General features: G+C 38.7%; 1 protein-coding gene across 2 annotated transcripts; it reads left to right on the top strand.

Moving 5' to 3' along the window:
• The first annotated feature begins 6846 nt into the window (after positions 1-6846).
• Positions 6847-13801, top strand: YIPF5 (Yip1 domain family member 5). 2 transcript variants are annotated; one of them, XM_062587206.1, is made up of 6 exons: positions 6847-6904; positions 7128-7244; positions 8849-9021; positions 10059-10204; positions 12429-12610; positions 13335-13801. In XM_062587206.1, exons 2-6 carry the CDS (start codon positions 7138-7140, stop codon positions 13495-13497), a joined length of 771 nt encoding a protein of 256 aa, XP_062443190.1. In that variant the 5' UTR covers positions 6847-6904; positions 7128-7137; the 3' UTR covers positions 13498-13801. The 2 variants fall into 2 exon arrangements, with proteins under 2 accessions (XP_062443190.1, XP_062443191.1); XM_062587207.1 differs by lacking the exon at positions 6847-6904 and having other exon boundaries at positions 7152-7943.
• The last annotated feature ends 3357 nt before the right edge of the window (positions 13802-17158 follow it).

The raw sequence follows: 17158 nt of genomic DNA, 5'->3' as shown, positions 1-17158 counted from the left end.
TTTAGCAACACTACATAGAACTTTAAGGCATTCAGGGAAGTAGGAAATAATTTCAAGTAGAAACTGAAGGAGTAATTTTGGAAAGAATTTTAAGTTGGATTTTAGAGAGAAGATTTCAGCTAAAGCCCAGTGGGAACTTGATCACTACAGGAGATTTTTACACACAATAGTTAAAATAAAAAAGAAAGAAAGCAAAACAGTACTTCCAGTCCTAGGCTTACACTTTGATCCAGAAATGACTTCAAGGTGCCACCTAAGAGTCTTCAGCCACAGATACTGCAATGTTCAGTGTTCCACAGCAGTCTCATAATGCAATACCGAGCCAACACAACGTTTTCAGGACAAGGCTCCATAAAACCACAGAGAACTGTGCAACTACTGGCAAAGGTGGCAAGGTACAGAAGGAGAAAACAAAATGTCTGGGTCAAGATGTATGAGATGCGAATCTCGCTGGTTGTCAGAGCGCTGATTTCCGTGAGAATCAGACACCAAGTCCTGTAGGCAAATGCTGGCACTTCCACTCAGACTCCCAATCCAATCTAAATCTCTACTACAGAACAGTAAAAGAGCCCTGGAAGGAATATATTCCAGGCTGCTGCAGAATAACAACTCTTTAATCTCGACATTTTTGTAAAAGGTGTGTCCAATTCCTAGAGTAGCATGGTCTTGCATCTCTCAGGTAGCTCTGGAAACTGTGTTCCCAAGAACTTAGTCAGATAAGAAGTATGGTACCGAGTTAAAATAACACATTATCCATTGATGCAGCAGTGTGAATTACACACAGTGAAAATTCATCTGTTGAAATCTACCAGTATGTGTGAATGGGAAGTCCTAACAAATCTTTCACTTTGGAGAAAAAGCATAAAGAAACTCTAAATGGCAGAATCTCTCCAAGAAAAGGACTTGCTAGCAAAAAAAACACGAGTACCATAAGCAGGCCTTATTAAAAAACACGTAGTAAAGCATTATACAGTTCTACCCCAGATCTTTAATTCATAACTCCAGTGCATAATGTATTTTCATCAGAAAAGGCGAAGAATGGCTTTCACAGCTGCTTAGCATGTGGGCATGGTGGAAAGCAGACAATTCAAATAGAAGACAGGCAAAAACATTTTCTTTTTTCTATTATATAACATACAGGGAGTGGGCACAGCTTCTGCAAAGAAAACTATGCTTCCATTATCCAACATCAAATCCAAAGCAACCTCACTGCACCAGGCCCTAGGTTTTCAAAAACTGACAATAAGGGGAGTCATGTTCCACTGTTTTGAATAATAACAATCACTGCACATCAGATAATATTTTGACCAGGAGCTGATATATCCAACATTGACAAATCTTTTAGGACTTTATGGACATTGCTCCACAAAACAGTCTGCTGCACAATCCCATGAGTTTATGACTCAATACATCCTGGCATGTATAAGCAGACAGAGATGTCAACTGCACTCGCATAAAAATCCTAGGATTGGTTAAACCCAAAGAAAAATTGTTTTCTATTACCCTTTTGTAAGGGACTCTCTTTCTCTCTTGCAAGTTTTGATGTAACAAACCCTGCTTCAGCAGATTCTTCCTTTCTTCTTTCTTTTTCCCCTTCCTCCCACATTTCCAAAGTCCTTTTCAAATTATTCTATTATTTATACTGATGTAAATGTAGTGTGTTTTTTAATGTTGTAGCTAAAAGAGAATTTGGTCCTCACTGGGTAATATCTTTGTATAATGTAGGCACTGTGTAATCTATACATTAATTTTCTCAGTGTTTTTGTTCTTCCAACTTGGATCCATTTCAAGGTTATCTTGCAAAACCATATTCCCTATCCACAAGCTCACATGCAGCTAGAGTTGGTCCTTCAAGAACAGGCCTGTGGAGGCCAGACAGTGTTTGGTGGCTTACCATGCAACCAGGTAATGCCACCAAACATGGCGAGACAGACTGTTTATATGCAGCCTGTAGAGGTTTTTGGAGGCTTCCTATTCTCTGCTCTAACATAAAAACAAACAAACAAACAAACAAAAAACCCAGCTGTCATCAGCTTTAGTGGCTGTTGTCACGGCTTTGGAAGTCATGGTGTGCACAAGGAGCCTCAAATACGTGCATGTCCTAAGGGAATATAGTGAGAGCCTCCCCCCCCCCATCAACATCGGACAGAAGGGAAAGAGCTGTGTGAAAAGTATTCCTACACATCCATGGGGTGAGGACTTACACTATTCAAAGGCAGTAACTTTACCTTCATGTGCAAAAGGAAAATTCTAAATGGGGCAGGACAGTTTGCTGAAGAAACTTTTGGTGTAATAAGTTCTCTGTGTAGTCTTGTACACTAGTTGAGCTTTTGCTAGGCAATATAAATCATTGATTTTAAAGAAGATACGTGGCTAGGAAAGTAGGAGCACCTTGCAGGAGTGAGCTATGCGCATTACTGGGTCTGCAGTTGCCTTGACAAGATTAGGTTCTTGGACATAACCATCATAAATTGTTACTGAGAATCAGGTACAGGAAGCATGAAGCAGCCATCAGCCCTAGCAGCCCTCATGAAAAAATCAGAAAAAATGATGTTAAGTGACTGCTGTTACAGTTCAGGAATAGACAAGTTGGTTACTATTATATATCATTCCTTTTCCCCTGCAATAAGGTGCCACTTTGTTAAGCTGGTTGATTCACTGGGAGTGGAGAAGTTTATCTCCTTGAGCACCATTGATCTAATTTTCCCAGAACTCCAGGTAGGAAGTTGAGCTTGTGACTCCTAAAAATTGAACCTGGCCCTTTTTTCAGCAACCAAGGCCAGACAGAAGTATTACACTTATTCTGTGTCCTTGTATCCTCAGCTGATGAGTTCTATAGCCTTGCTTATACCAGCGGGCAACTCTTTGGTGCTTCACTGGAAAGTGAAGGGTTCACTGATGTGCCTAGTTCCAGAAAGAATTTGCTGGAGAGGGAGGTGTAAAAAAGATGACATTCCCCCCGTTCCCCTTAGTACTGCCCAGCCTGATACACGTGTCAAATTATGCAAGAAGAAAGCAGTTGTGTAGCTTCAAAGTCTGCTGTCTCTTGTCCCCACAGGCCTGTATCCAACTACAAGCTGCTGCACAGAAGTTGAGCCTGCAACCCTAAAGCAGACAACTGATACCCTGAAGTAATGGTGAGATGCCTAGGGCAAACACAGAAAGCTAATTAACAAAAGCTCAGACCTAAGCTGTGAGTAAATTCTAATAATCTAAGCAAACCCAAATAGATTTCTAGCCAAAGAGCATTTCACCAGCAAATCACAATTAAACAGCACATTGGCTGGGATTTGAGACTGGGACAGGGGTCTCATTTTACTGTCCAGTGAACTGCAACAAGGTAACACAGCTCAGCAAAGTGGCACAAAGTCATCAGCATCAGATTTGGTCTGCACGCTCCACAGGTCTTCCAGGAAAGCTGGTATCTTCTCACCCTTCAAATGCTAATTCACCTGAAGGATAAATTTGCAAGAAGAAGCTTATAACACAGTTACTGATCTCTGTATTATCTGTGGGTGTAATTCCTCCACTGTTACTTCATTCAGTTCTACAAACGCTTATTTTCTGGAAGGCTGTTCTCAGGAGTCAGAGTACACACTGCACCACAAGATAAGTTTTGCAGGAAAAGCTTACAGCAGGGCTATACTTTAGGTACAATGATCTCACTGGAAGAAGATTACATATATGAGAGTTTTGTAATAAAGTAACTGTGACTGTGTCCCAAAAAATAAAAGCTGAAGTGAAAAAAAGGAAGAAAAATGTACATGTATTTCAAAATAGGGACTTGTGCAGAAGCATTTGTGCCCAAGTGGCCAGTGTTCAGTTCCAGCATGCATATCATAAGTCAGGCTACATCAAGCATGGGACTGCAGCTGTTTTTGAGTGCACAACTAACACATTTCTAAACCTCATTACCATGTACCTACTCAGCAACAACAATAAAGTGCCAATTATGATTCATTTCATTTTGAAGTTTCAGCTAACTACTTCAGCTGGGGTTTTCCCTGACTCTGTCCACAACAAAACCCATCTGAGTCAGCAGTGAATGCTAATACCCTAGGTAGTTAATAAAAACAAATTCTAATTACCAGAGTTGGAGTACAGCCTTTTCCCCTGGCCCTACACAAAAAAAAAAGGGAGCAAGGTGATGACACTAGAAGGATAAATGGAGTGACTGACCAGGGGATGCAAAGGAAAGGAGGCTCCTGAGCACAGTGAACAGAACTGTAACTTCTCTTGGTACAATCTAAGCAAACACTGGAGATGTACAGAAATATTCTCTGCCAACTATGTTTATCAACACTCAAAGTAAAGGTGAAGATTATCAAATTGGAAAGATAGGCACACAAAAGCTAGGTAATGCTGGCAAATAAAGTCTGTGCAACTTTAACTCAGTGGTGTTCTGCATCGCCAGGTAGTCCCTAGTTAGACTGCTGTTTCTTCATGTTAGAGTATCTTCTTCAGAGTTAGACTCTCCTGCACCTTCAGGCATGTCTCCATCTCACTCCTGCTCAGCTCCTAAGCCATCTGCAGATCTTTCCTGCAGGTCTCTCCTAGTCCATAGTTATTTCATATCGATCTCAGTCTGTCCCAGTCATTCTTTCTCAATTCCACATCCTTTTGTCAGCCTCACTTCACCCTTCTTTCCTACAGTATTCCCAGATCTTGCAGTTTATTTGAAAGGGACAGGCTAATAGCTAGTCTTCAGTAAAGACAAGAAAATCCATAGCACTAGCAATATTTTTGTCTAGCCTGTGACTTCCACTGTGAGTTCAAATTCTTTAATATTAAATCTTTTCTAAAAACCTTCTGATGTTATCTATGCATGTAAATTGTAGTGAAAACAGATGACAGTGATGAGCATAAATAAAAAGAACCTGGCAACTGCTATAAACTTGTTTGCCTTTGTGTTATACTTTAAGAAGTTAAATTAAAAGCATCACTATGGAGAAAATCCACCTCATCTACTTGAAGCCTTAAACAATATGGATCTATTAAAGTGAAATGGAGTGGAAGAAGGATGAGGGAGGTAAAATCAACCCTTAACCCAGAACCAGTGTATAAACTTATAGCACACAAACACAGCCACTGCCTCCCATAGCCACAATACTAGCACAGGGAGCAGCAATTTTTGTATTTCTATTCTATTTTTACCCAATAAAAATCAGTCTCTCCCTCTGCCTGCTCCAAAAGGTTTTCCAGACTGATTAAGGACTAACTGCAAATGCAGCAGTGAATGAGAGACGGGAGGAATGTACAACTATTACTTTAATCACCAGACACCTGCTTCCATTTCTTTGCTTCCTGAATAAAGAAAGATCAATTTTCTGGCAATTTTTTTACACCATCACGTCTGCTCTGCATGATCACAGCAAGATTTGCATACTGGATTTCTGCAGACTTTTTGGAGAGGGTAATATTGAAGAAGGTACAAACAGTATTCAGATCTTTACATTTAATTGGTGGTTGCACTAGGAAAGAACACTGAAGTTAATAAATAACAATTAGCAATTACACGGTGCATTACAGCTCCACCTGAAGATAAATCAGCATTATTCTTCCTATTTTACAGCTAGGATAGCTGACTGTCAGAGCATATGAGGATGCAAAGCAATAAAGGAGGCACTGATCATTAATGCTTTATTATAATCCAGGAGCTTCTGGAATCACAGCATGTTTGCATATGATATGAACAATGAACACACAAATCAGAACTTTGTTCATGTTGACCAAGCATTTTATAACATGTAAGAATATAAAAAAAAGTTGTCCTCCCACGGACACATGATACTCACATGAGTTTTGCAGGTTTAAGGTGAGATACATACCAGTAGGGGAGTGCTGAGACCCCTCTCACCTAAGTGCATCAGTGGGTGCGAAAGCTTCATGCCAGCAGGGATGAGCATGAAGTAATCTAAAAGGCAACACAAAAAACCAGTAACTCAGATCAGAGACTCCCTCAAAAGTAAAGTATTAAATATGTAAAATGTTGTATTAATCTATATATGAAATTTTATGAAGTCAAGATAAACATATTTTCCAGATGCTCTATCAACCCTAGACATACTTTTATTGTGATTTTTTGTTTTTACTAGCTATTAAGGCACAGGGCTACTAGCGTATTTATCACAACCTCGTGGAAAAAAAATCATGTTACATTTGAAAATAACAGAACTCAGACAAGATTAATTGATTTATGTGATGCTGGTTTTAGCTGATCCAATGTTTTACTGACACAGTGAAGCATAGGACAGATCAGAATTCACTAACACAGGAACCTGACCTGCAAATTTGAAATCTCTTCTGCACAAAAGCAAATTTAATCAGGTAATAAAACAGGTGAGATGGGAGATTGACAAACACTGCAGTACTCATCACACAGCGGAGAGCACTAGGAAATCTTTCTTTACGAACGTTTTGGTGATTTAATGTCATAAAACCTGTCTTGGGAAGCATTCCCTAAAGACAGCACAATCTGGGCAGAACTACATTCCTCACATGCATTAATTAACAAGCAACTGCTCTACTTCTCTTCAAAGTTTAAGCAAAAGAATGAGAGATGAAAATAATTATAAAAACGCCCACGTCTGAAAGTAGGCTTAAAAGGGAGGAAGGGGCTCCGAGATGGGGCAAAACCCCGACACCCGCCGGCGGTCAGCGACGCACGGGTTAACGGAATCCAGTCAGGAGCGGGCGCGCGGCCGCCATCTTGTCCGCCCGCCTCATCCCCGCTGTCTCCGTGGCAACGCGCGTGCGCGGCGGCGGCGCACGCGCGGCTGCGGGGCGGGGCGGGGCGGGGCGGGGCGGGGCGGGGCGGGCGGCCCGCGCGCACGCGCGGCCCCGTGGCCCGGAAGCGGTGCGGCGGCGGCGGGGCCGTGACACGTCGCAGCGGCCGGGCGGCGGGGTGAGGGCCGGGCGGCGGGGCCGGGGCCGGGGCCGGCGGGCCGGGGCGCCGGGGCCCGGGCGGGGGAGGCCGCCGCGGCGCTGTGGGGGCGCGCGGCCCGCGGAGACGAGGCGGCCGGCGCAGCGCAGCGCAGCGCCGCGCCCGCGGCGCACCGGGCTCCTCGGGCTCCTCGAGGCCCTTGAGGGCCGCGGGGGTGTGGAGCAGCCGCTCTGCTCTCTTGCAGATCGCTTACCATGTCCGGGTTTGACAGCTTCAGCGCAGACTTCTTCCAGACGAGTTACAGCATCGACGACCAGGCGCAGCCCTATGACTACAGCGGCAGCGGGGGGCCCTACAGCAAGTAACTCGTGCACGCTCCCCGAGCTCCCCTCGCCCCTGTCCGCCGGCAGCCCCGCTCGCGCCTCCTGGGGACGAAGCCTCACCCGAGATCCGCTTGAGAAAGCCTAAATATGTTCAGAAAGGGCCTGGCGCTGCAGCCGGTTGCTGCTGCCCGCAAGCAAATGCCCCTTGCAGTGTTCTATGAGCAGCACCATTTATATCCCTGTATTCCACAGTATAAAGCGTTTTCCTATATTTTACAATACAGAACGGTTATATGTTGAATACCCATTTTTCTGCATTTTTAAACAAAATTTAGAAGCTTGAAAGAGAGATTCTATAATAGTAATTATAGCTTAGGCATGCTTATTTTTAAGGCTATTGTTTCCTTCTGTCTAAGTCTTTAGGAGAGGAAACATTGTTGTTCCATAAGTCCTTCCCCAGTCACCCAGGGAGTAGAAATCAGTCCAGGTGCCAAATTTGTAGGAAATCATGGCAGACTTTTCAACGTCGTGGGAGCTTTTAGGACTACTTTGTGAACGTCTAGATTCAGGCTGAGATTTTTTTTTTTTTTTTTTTAATTATGACTTATGCATGATCATGGTGCTGTATTAAAAAGGTAGATATGTGTAAGAATTGTAGTGCTGCAATATGGTTGAGCTCCACTTACACGTGAAGAGAGAACTGAACTTGGGGTTTTCCTTTTTTCTTAATTTTAGAAGTAAGTTATTGTAGAGATGTTTACTGAAATCTCTGTAGTCAGACTTGGAAATGGTTGGTGGCAAGAATAGCTTGTCAGATTCTTTAGGAATGAGAGAAGATAAGTCTGTTGAGCAATTGTTTTTAAAGATGCAGTACAGCAATATTTTTTTCTATACATTAAATCTACAATAGGAAGTATTCTAGAGATAATTTGAGTAGTTAGTAACTAATTGAGAATATATGAAATAAACTGAAAAATTACATACTCTTTTCTTTCCCCCTTGCATCGTGTCTTGGAGGTAGATGTCATAATGTGTTTAATGCCTGTGTCATAATGCTTTTTTGTACATTTATGTCAAGTAGTATTATAGCATATAATGTGAACGAAGAAGGAAACTACCCCTTTTTTTTTAAAACCTTGTTTTTGAACTATGAAGGGGAACAAAAGCAATAATCATGTAAGGAACTCTGTTTTTGAATAGTGAGTTTGCAAATAAACATTCTAAATAGCAACTCAATGCTGGCATCAAATAAGGCATCAGTGGTAATTAAGGGACAATATTTGAGTAGGTTTGAGATGTAAATTTCTCCTGCTGTTTGACAGGTCTACAACCTGTAGTAGTAATGTAATCAATTTATAACACTGTTTATCAAAGTCTTTACCTTAACACCTCCTTGCTCTCCAAATACTGGCATATTTGCAACTAGAGTTGTCTTGTGTACGTTACATTTGTATTGTTTGTGAGGGTTTTAGTTGATGAGCATAGCTGTATTCCTAAAAAGCTTGTACTTGAGTACAGGATAGATGGGATTGTTTGTTGTATATTATCCTGATGTTTTATCAAAAATAAGCTTTGGATTTGTAGGGGAGGGAGGTATTTAAAACAAATTCTATATCTGTTCATAACATGATGTTCTTTATAGGCAATATGGAGGCTATGAGTATTCTCAGCAAAGTGGATTTATCCCTCCAGAAATGATGCAACAGCAGCAACCTTACACAGGGCAGATTTATCAGCCAACGCAGACGTATACTCCAACTTCAGCACAGTCTTTTTATGGAAGTAGTTTTGAGGATGAACCTCCTCTATTAGAAGGTATAACTTGTTCTTTATAGCCCAAATCCAAAACTCCTCACAGGCGATGAGTAGTAGGGGTATATGTTGTTTACTTCTGTTGAATAGTACAGTATATATTCTCTACTTGAAATTTTTTTGATTAACTGTATTTCATATACCGTATTTCAGTATGTGAAATACAGTTTCCTAGTGAACTTTTGCTGTTTTAGTTTGCAGTTAGCAAACAATACTTAAGACTGGCCTTTTTTGTAAAAGAAATTGATGATCTTTGTTCTGACCACATAATTGATTGAAACTGAAATTTTTATTGCTAAAGAGACGTGCCAAACATTTCAGAAATTCTTATCAGAATACAGCCTACTTAGTATGCCGGAATAGATATATATTAAAAGTATATGTATTGAGGTTTGAGTTTCCAGCTTGTATACATCATTGTTCCGTACCAAACAACGGAAAACAAAAAAACTGTACTGTTACTGCTTCTGCTGGTTAGAGAGATGGATATGCGTGATTTTCCTCCACCCAGCTGTGTTTTTTTTTCCTCCCCATTATTCACAAAATATATTTGTTTATAGATGCTCATAAAAAATCTCAATGTTTGAATTGGGCAAATAGTAGCTGCATTCAGCTGAATTAGAAGTCTTTGAGCCATCAGTCAGTGAATACTTGGAGAATACTTGGGGAATATGCATGATTTGTTCTTACACTCTTTCTTGCATGTCTACTTTTGGCCACTTACAGGGGTAGGATACTAGGCTACATGGACTTTTGGTCTAACCCAGAATACTGTGCTTATGCTCTTAACTGGTCCTGTAAAAATCAGCCTGTTGCTTCAGAGCATTTGACACTTGGAATTTGTGGAGGCAGCACACACAGCTCCTTGAGGAAAGATGGAATGACTCAATTCTCTGGTCTCCATAGGAATGGTACTTTGAGGAGGTTTACAAGTGGAGGGGCAGGGAAAACTATCAGTGAAGCAAATGGGGGCAACAGGAAAGGGAAAAAAAAGAAATAAATAAAATAAATATACATAATCCTTTTCATTTAACTTGTAGAATTAGGGATCAATTTCGACCACATCTGGCAGAAGACACTAACAGTGCTGCATCCGTTAAAAGTAGCAGATGGCAGCATCATGAATGAGACTGATTTGGCTGGACCAATGGTCTTTTGTCTAGCTTTTGGAGCCACATTATTACTGGTAAGATATTGATTGCAAAATATTACTGTTTGTGGTTTTAACACTACCAGAAACATGGGAAAGAAGCCATGTTACCCTCTAGGTTGATCCTAAGAAACGTCTTAGCATGGAGGCCATTAAAAAAAAAAAAAAAATCCTGGCTAAGAATTTTTAGTTCAGTCAGAGAGGTGTTGGGGCTTGATACAAAGCCCATTGAAATTATTGAGGTTACTATCTGTTTTCTTCAGAGGATTTTGAATCAGATCTTTAGTACTTAGGTTTTGCCTGCTAATTATTCCTGCGGTATACATACTGTTTTTCGTATTTTGCTTTTGAGGAATGTGGCTCTTTTGTCATACAAATGGGTGTGACACCCACATTCTCAGTTTTTTTCATATTTTTTTCTTTCTGTATGCCTTGGAATGTCTTACTTTCAGAATCATACTTTTTTTTTTTTTTTTTTTTTTGAAGTGTCTTTTTTAGCTTCTGCATTATCAGGAATCAGAACAATGGACTAATAAAACATTCTGTATGTTTAGTCCATATCTTCCTTTAAATTTTTTTTAACTTTTATTGGGTTTAAAATTTAAGATTATTTCTGTTTTGTTTCACTGCATCTATTTTCTCCATACTCTTTGTACGTTGTTCCCTTGACTGATATTCCAGAGGAGTCATTAGGCAAGTAAGTTTAAAATTAATATGTAAAAAGTGATTTAAAGTTTTGATACAATTAATATATTAGGCTTGATTTTCAATATTAAGAGCCAATTTGATAAAATACTTTAAAAAGTAATCCTCCTTTTAAAATGCTTGTATTCCTTAATAGGTCAGGACAGGCTAAAGCCTGTTTCTTTTCTTTTCTGCTGAGCTTAATTGAAATAAGATTGTGCTGTAATGACTCAAGTGTCAATTAGTAAATGATAGAGTAGGAACAGACGGGCTTCTTTGTCACTGAAAACTTCAGTATTTTTAATCAGTCTTCCTTATAAATGTCTTCAGGCATTTTATTTAATTTTTGTGTAAAATCTCACGTTACCACAACCCTTGGAACAATATTTTGGTACCAAGGGGACTGTAAGCCTACTTTTATAAGTGACCTTTAATTATGGAAACTGGGCCAGTAGAATTGATGAACATGTTCCTTTTATAATGGATACATTTGAATGTTCTCTTATTAAGAAGTTATCACTTTCTCCTGTAATTTTTTTTAAGAAAATTATTGAATAAAAATGTAACTGGGTACTTAAAAAATGTCATACTATGAAGAGAATGTTTTAAGATGTTACCTTCCGTAGCTCTCAGGATTTTTGCCCTCTGAAACATCATTACTTAGTTTGTGTGCTCCCTGTTGCTTGCCATGTAAAGCAAAACATGTTCTTTTAAATAATCATTGAAAGATGATCAAAGAAATAACAGGCCTATTCTGTGAGAGAAAACAATCTCAGCCTAACAAAAAGAAAAGTTTGGAGCAGATATTGTTTTCTATAGCACTTGAGGAAGAGATAGGTCATAAAATAAACTTGGTTTGCAAGTTAGGTTTGGGAGACAGATTTCAAAAGCTTTCAGTAGCTGGAATCTTCATAGTCATCTTTCTGTAAAGATGGATACAGCTACAGCATGTGAATTTTGAAAAATGCTATGAGGGAAGCATGGATCTGACTGTAGGATGCATATGTTTTCTGTGGTTTGTGCATGGTGCTTTCCAGTTCAGCTTAGTCTATTCCTAGGAATTCTAAGTTTATATTATGCAATAACTCCATGGAGTCTATCGTGAATAAAGTACTTTAGGTCTGGATTTGTCAAGAAGTTCCTGACTTTAAATTTTTTGATCTTTAAATAATAATAAAGATTATTATTGCACTAATACAAAACCCTGCAGCTAATCTTTAGAGAAAAATCCGCTAGCAAAGCTAATTGAGTAAACCTAAAGAATTCATATGCTTTTGCAGCCCAACTCAAAGAATAAGATTTTTTTTTTTGATCAAAATATGCTTATCAGAATACATAAACTTACTATCAGGATGCATAAATGTGCCTATTGGGTGTGTAAATGTACATATGTTCTGAAATTCAGATTGTGGAAAAATGGTCTGTTGAATTTGAATGTAGAAATTTGAGGCGGAGGAAGACAAAGGAAAAAAAGATTTTGTAAACATTCATTTTGTGTGTCAAATACACTACTTGTGCAGTTATGTAACTAACTTGCATTAATCTGCTTGTTTTTCTTGTTTTTGTTTTTGTTTAGGCTGGTAAAATTCAGTTTGGTTACGTGTATGGAATAAGTGCAATCGGATGTTTAGGGATGTTTTGTCTCCTGAACCTAATGAGCATGACGGGTGTCTCATTTGGCTGTGTTGCCAGTGTCCTTGGATACTGTCTTCTTCCTATGATCTTACTTTCCGCTTTTGCAGTTGTATTTTCGTTGCAGTAAGTACATAAATTTTATAATCTGGTATCACGTTCAGTTTAGAAACTGCTTGTAATTTGAGTATGATAGGAATTTGTAGTAACTGGAAAAATACAAATATTGAGAGTCTTCAGACACTGAATAAATTTTGTTTTGTAAGTCAATTCACAGCTTTTAAATACGTGCACTCAAATAACAATGTTAAGCTATGATTTTAGTCAACCTTTAATCTGACAAATCTCAGTACCTCTAAAGTTTAAAAGATAATTTTTAAGTTGAGACAGGAAATTGAATTTGTCAAATCATAGAATCAATAAGGTTGGAAGGGACCTCTGGAGATCATCTAGTCCAACCCCCCTGCGAAAGCAGGGTCACCTAGAGCATTTTAGACAGGGTTGCATCTGGGCAGGCTTTGAATATCTCCAGAGAAGGAGAAAATCAGTTTGATTCTTCATAGCTGCAAGAAGTTAGGAATTGGAAAGTAACAAGAAACAACTTGCTACAGTTTCTTTATTCAACACGTAGGTTTCATATTCACAAAAAGTTAATTTAGACTTTTTTCATAATTGAATAATACAGTTATGAAATCCATACTGGAATTCTGTTTCATTTAAAAAGTGAAAGTCCTCAGATTATTTTGGAAGTTTTAGAAGGTATTAGAAACAGAGTCCAGTTATGACTATAAGCATGCATACACAACTCTTAAATGCTTTTTTTCCTTTTATTTTGTTTTTATCTTTACAGGGGAATGATGGGAATTATTCTCACTGCTGGAATCATTGGCTGGTGCAGCTTTTCTGCTTCCAAAATCTTTATTTCTGCCTTAGCAATGGAAGGGCAACAACTCCTAGTAGCATACCCCTGTGCTTTATTGTATGGAGTCTTTGCTCTCATTTCTGTGTTTTGAATAGACTGTACGAATTATCGGACTCCAGTGGGCCAAAATGAAAACATCAACTTGGAATATTTAGTTGGACCAGAAGCAGCTGCAAACAGCTATATAATATTGCTGTCATGAAATTTAGACCTGTTTTGAATTATCTGGAACAATGGAAACAAATGTCTTGTGTTCACTTTTTTAGGACTTTGAATACTGTTTTCAATTGACCGAAGGTGTCTATAGCTTTAATAAGTATTCATGCTTATAAAGTTAATGCAATTTCTTTCCCATTCCTAAATCTTTGGAAAAGTAACTTTTGTTTATTTGAGGGTTGGGTTTTTTGGGGGGAGGGGGTTGAGGGTGAGGGGTGGGGATGGGATGAGTAAAGGAGGGAGAAGGGTTGCAGTTATAATATACTTGATAGATTTTTATCGGCAAAGGTAAATAAAACCACAGATGTAAATTTGAGTTTTTCTTTGAATGAATCTGCAGTCATAACCTATTTCCTGTCCCCTCTTACAAAACACAAAATGCACAAAAGAACTCAAGCAACTAGAATATTTTCTACCTTATGACAAATACACTCTTAAGCTCTTTTGTCTCTTATATATTCATTTGTTGTGGTAGTATTTCAGGATTTAAGATATTTAAATTATGAATTAGAAAACGTGCTTAAAAGTGAAAAAGGGATCTGTAATTGTCACACTTGAAACATGAGTACATTTGGATTTCTAACTAACTATATGTGAACTTGGATTTGTGAAGCTGACTTCATCTAGAGTTAATTTTAATTATGCACATATTAGTAAATGAAGAGTAGTATCTTTTGCAGTACTTCCAAGAAAAATACCATTTTGAAAATGTCATACTTGTCAGTATTACAGTTACTATAAACATAATTTAAGGCATATTGATTAAATTTTCCTTAGATTTTGAAAATAGTGTTTGATTTTTCTGATCATTCTATTTTTGAATGGACTTCGGTTTTTAAAATAGAAACTTCCATATGGGAGCAAAATAGTAATTAAAACTAAAATTCATTCAGCTACTGGATTTGGTATTTCCTTCAATCACAAATATTTAATCTTATTAGAAATATTAAGTAGTTTATAAGGAGGTTTGTAAGCGTAAGAAGTGGGAAAACAAAAATGGCTGGTCTCCCCATAAGCACTTGCTAATTCTTAAAATATGCAGGAAGAGGACAGATGTGTCCTTGTGTCATGTATGTAGTGAATCATGTTCCTTTTTTTCCTTTAGAAATGAAAAAGCTATAACAAAATGCTAGATTATAGCAATTATTTTTTCTGTGCTTCAGTCCAAAGGATTTAATTTTATTGAATTTGCTGCAGACTTTAGTCTAATGTTCATGTGTTGCATTCATGGCATGAGGTATTAAAGTATTGTAGTTCTGATTTTCTTTGGATAAGCAGACCACATCCACTCTGGTGCACAAAGTTCTTACTCTTTTTAATGAAGAACATTATCTGCTGATGGAGTGCAATGTGCTGTATTTCCGCAAATAAATTACAGCGATTACCTTTACTAATGAGGCCTAATTACATACAGAATTGTTCTAACAAATATAAAAGCTCACATGCTTTCTTCAGTACATCACGTTCTAATACTCAAATACTATATTTTTGTGAAGTGCACTGATTAAGCTTACTTTGTGTATATAAATTTGTTTCAATTCTTAAAACTTGCTCTAGTGTAACATTGGCAATGCAACTACTGAGTTTGGAGTGAACATATCTAAAGGTACTTAAATATATTGACAAAGTCCTTTTGATAGTAGCAGATATTACATACGTAGTCAAGCAATGAATGTAGACTAGTTAGTTTTGGGACTAGTTAGTGTTCTTCAGCTCACATTCTGGAGAATTTAGCAGTGAGGTTTTAACTGCAGAACTCTAGGAACAGGGGAAAGAACGGAATAGCAGTAGGAGGTCAGAAGGACTTTCTTAAAGCAAAATTAGCATACCTAAACTGATATCCCAGATTTCTAGTAGATTAATTAATATGATTCCATTGACTCTGTTCATTGTCTTTCCAAAATCAAATCTAGCAATTTTCCATAATGTTGTCCTAGCTCTTGCTTCAATTTTAGTTACATGTCATACTATTTTAATCTTACCATCACATAGGATGACAGGAATGTATGCTTGAATCCTTTACTCCCACATTTACCTTTAGTATTTAGACTTTTTTACCTTCTAAATCTGAAATCTCCCCCACGATCTGTTATAATCGGTATTCTCACCTAGTTTCCAGATGAGTATTAATGTTTCTTACTTCCAACCTGCATTAGCTCATGACATTTTCATGCTATTCAGCTTAAAGCATTCAAATGTGAATGCTAGTACTGCTTTTTTAAAATCAATTTCGTTGTCACACTCCCTCTTCAAATTATTTGCCCTCTACAAAAGTTAAATTGTAAGTTACCTTTCCCAGTTTATCCATTCAAAAGTGGCATTTCGACAGCAACGTTGTTTTTCAGGTCTGCTTGTTCTGCTGTAAGGCACTGTTGCCTGCAGTTCAGTTGGTTTCTATAGGCAATATATCCATCAATCTCAATGGATTTCATGATGTATCCACAACTAAAATACATGCTTTTCTGTGCTTTTCTGCTTTTAATCTTTGCACTAGTATTGGCATTTGTTCTTGATGGGCTGTTATTTGTTTAGTGATGGATGAATACCTCCAGAATGAACAGAATGCAAGAATGTAGTGTGAAGCCACACATTCCTCAGGAGTTGCTGCTGGAGTGGAGGCACATCCTGGATTTATATGAGGAGAACCAACCTGGCTGTGTAATTGCAGTGCCTTGTGCTTTGCAGTGAGTTCTCTCCAAAGTGATTATTTTATCATCCATAGACTTGCAGATTCAGGTTCCATTGCTGCGGATGTTTTCAGGGGAAGTGTGAAGGAACTCAGGCTCTCATTCCTTCTGAGATGAACGGTTGCACTTCAGCGCACACTTCGTAATGCATGGAGGCTGGGCTGGATCACAGCGCGCAGAAAGCCAGTGGGAAGGAGCAATATGACAGCTTTGCTCACTAATGCACTAACTGTGCATTAGTTCATATCAATACTATTATTAAAAAGTTTGTTTATGATTTTTAGGAGCTATTTTAGATGAAAGAACAGCAGGTGCTTTGGGGTAAGGTATCAAATATGTTATGCCCTGGGGGCTGAGTTTGTAAAGGAGATTACATCTTTTCATTATGCCAGTTGACGTACCTGGACAGGCCTTCACTTTCAGCGTCTTCACCGGACGCTTCACAGTGTATTCTGTTAATGTTAGACACTGCATCTTTAGCAAGAAAGGAAGCAGTGGAGTAACAAGGTCTTGCTATTTCCTGCTTCTCCACTGGGTGGGCCTGCAACATATCTGATGTACTTCAGGGCTGAGCTCAGGGCTGGCACAGCTCAGCGCCAGGAAGCCTTTCCTCAAGATGTGAGGACCTCGGACTATTTAGTGCAATTCTCCTTGAGCATCCTGTTGGAAGGGGAAGTTCCATTGTCCTGTTTTGCAGATGAGGAGCTAAAGTAAAAAGATGTCTGTAATTTGTCTAAAGTCCTGTTGCATTTGATCATCTTTATCCCAACAGAACATAGTGAGATGGTTCTTCAGGGGTGAATTCTCTTTCCCGCTCTCTGAGACACAGTGTGAAAGTGGGAGGAGATA

The sequence above is a fragment of the Rhea pennata genome, chromosome 14 (genome assembly GCF_028389875.1).
Source record: "Rhea pennata isolate bPtePen1 chromosome 14, bPtePen1.pri, whole genome shotgun sequence".
Classification (NCBI taxonomy): Eukaryota; Metazoa; Chordata; class Aves; order Rheiformes; family Rheidae; genus Rhea; species Rhea pennata.
This window is presented reverse-complemented; position numbering and strand designations above follow the sequence as displayed.

Excerpts from the sequence above, each read along its gene's own strand:
- YIPF5 (XM_062587206.1), top strand. The coding sequence starts at position 7,138 with ATGTCCGGGTTTGACAGCTTCAGCGCAGACTTCTTCCAGACGAGTTAC. Across the intron at positions 10,205-12,428 it reads TTGGAGCCACATTATTACTG|GCTGGTAAAATTCAGTTTGG; the intron begins GTAAGATATTGA and ends GTTTTTGTTTAG. Across the intron at positions 12,611-13,334 it reads GCAGTTGTATTTTCGTTGCA|GGGAATGATGGGAATTATTC; the intron begins GTAAGTACATAA and ends TTATCTTTACAG.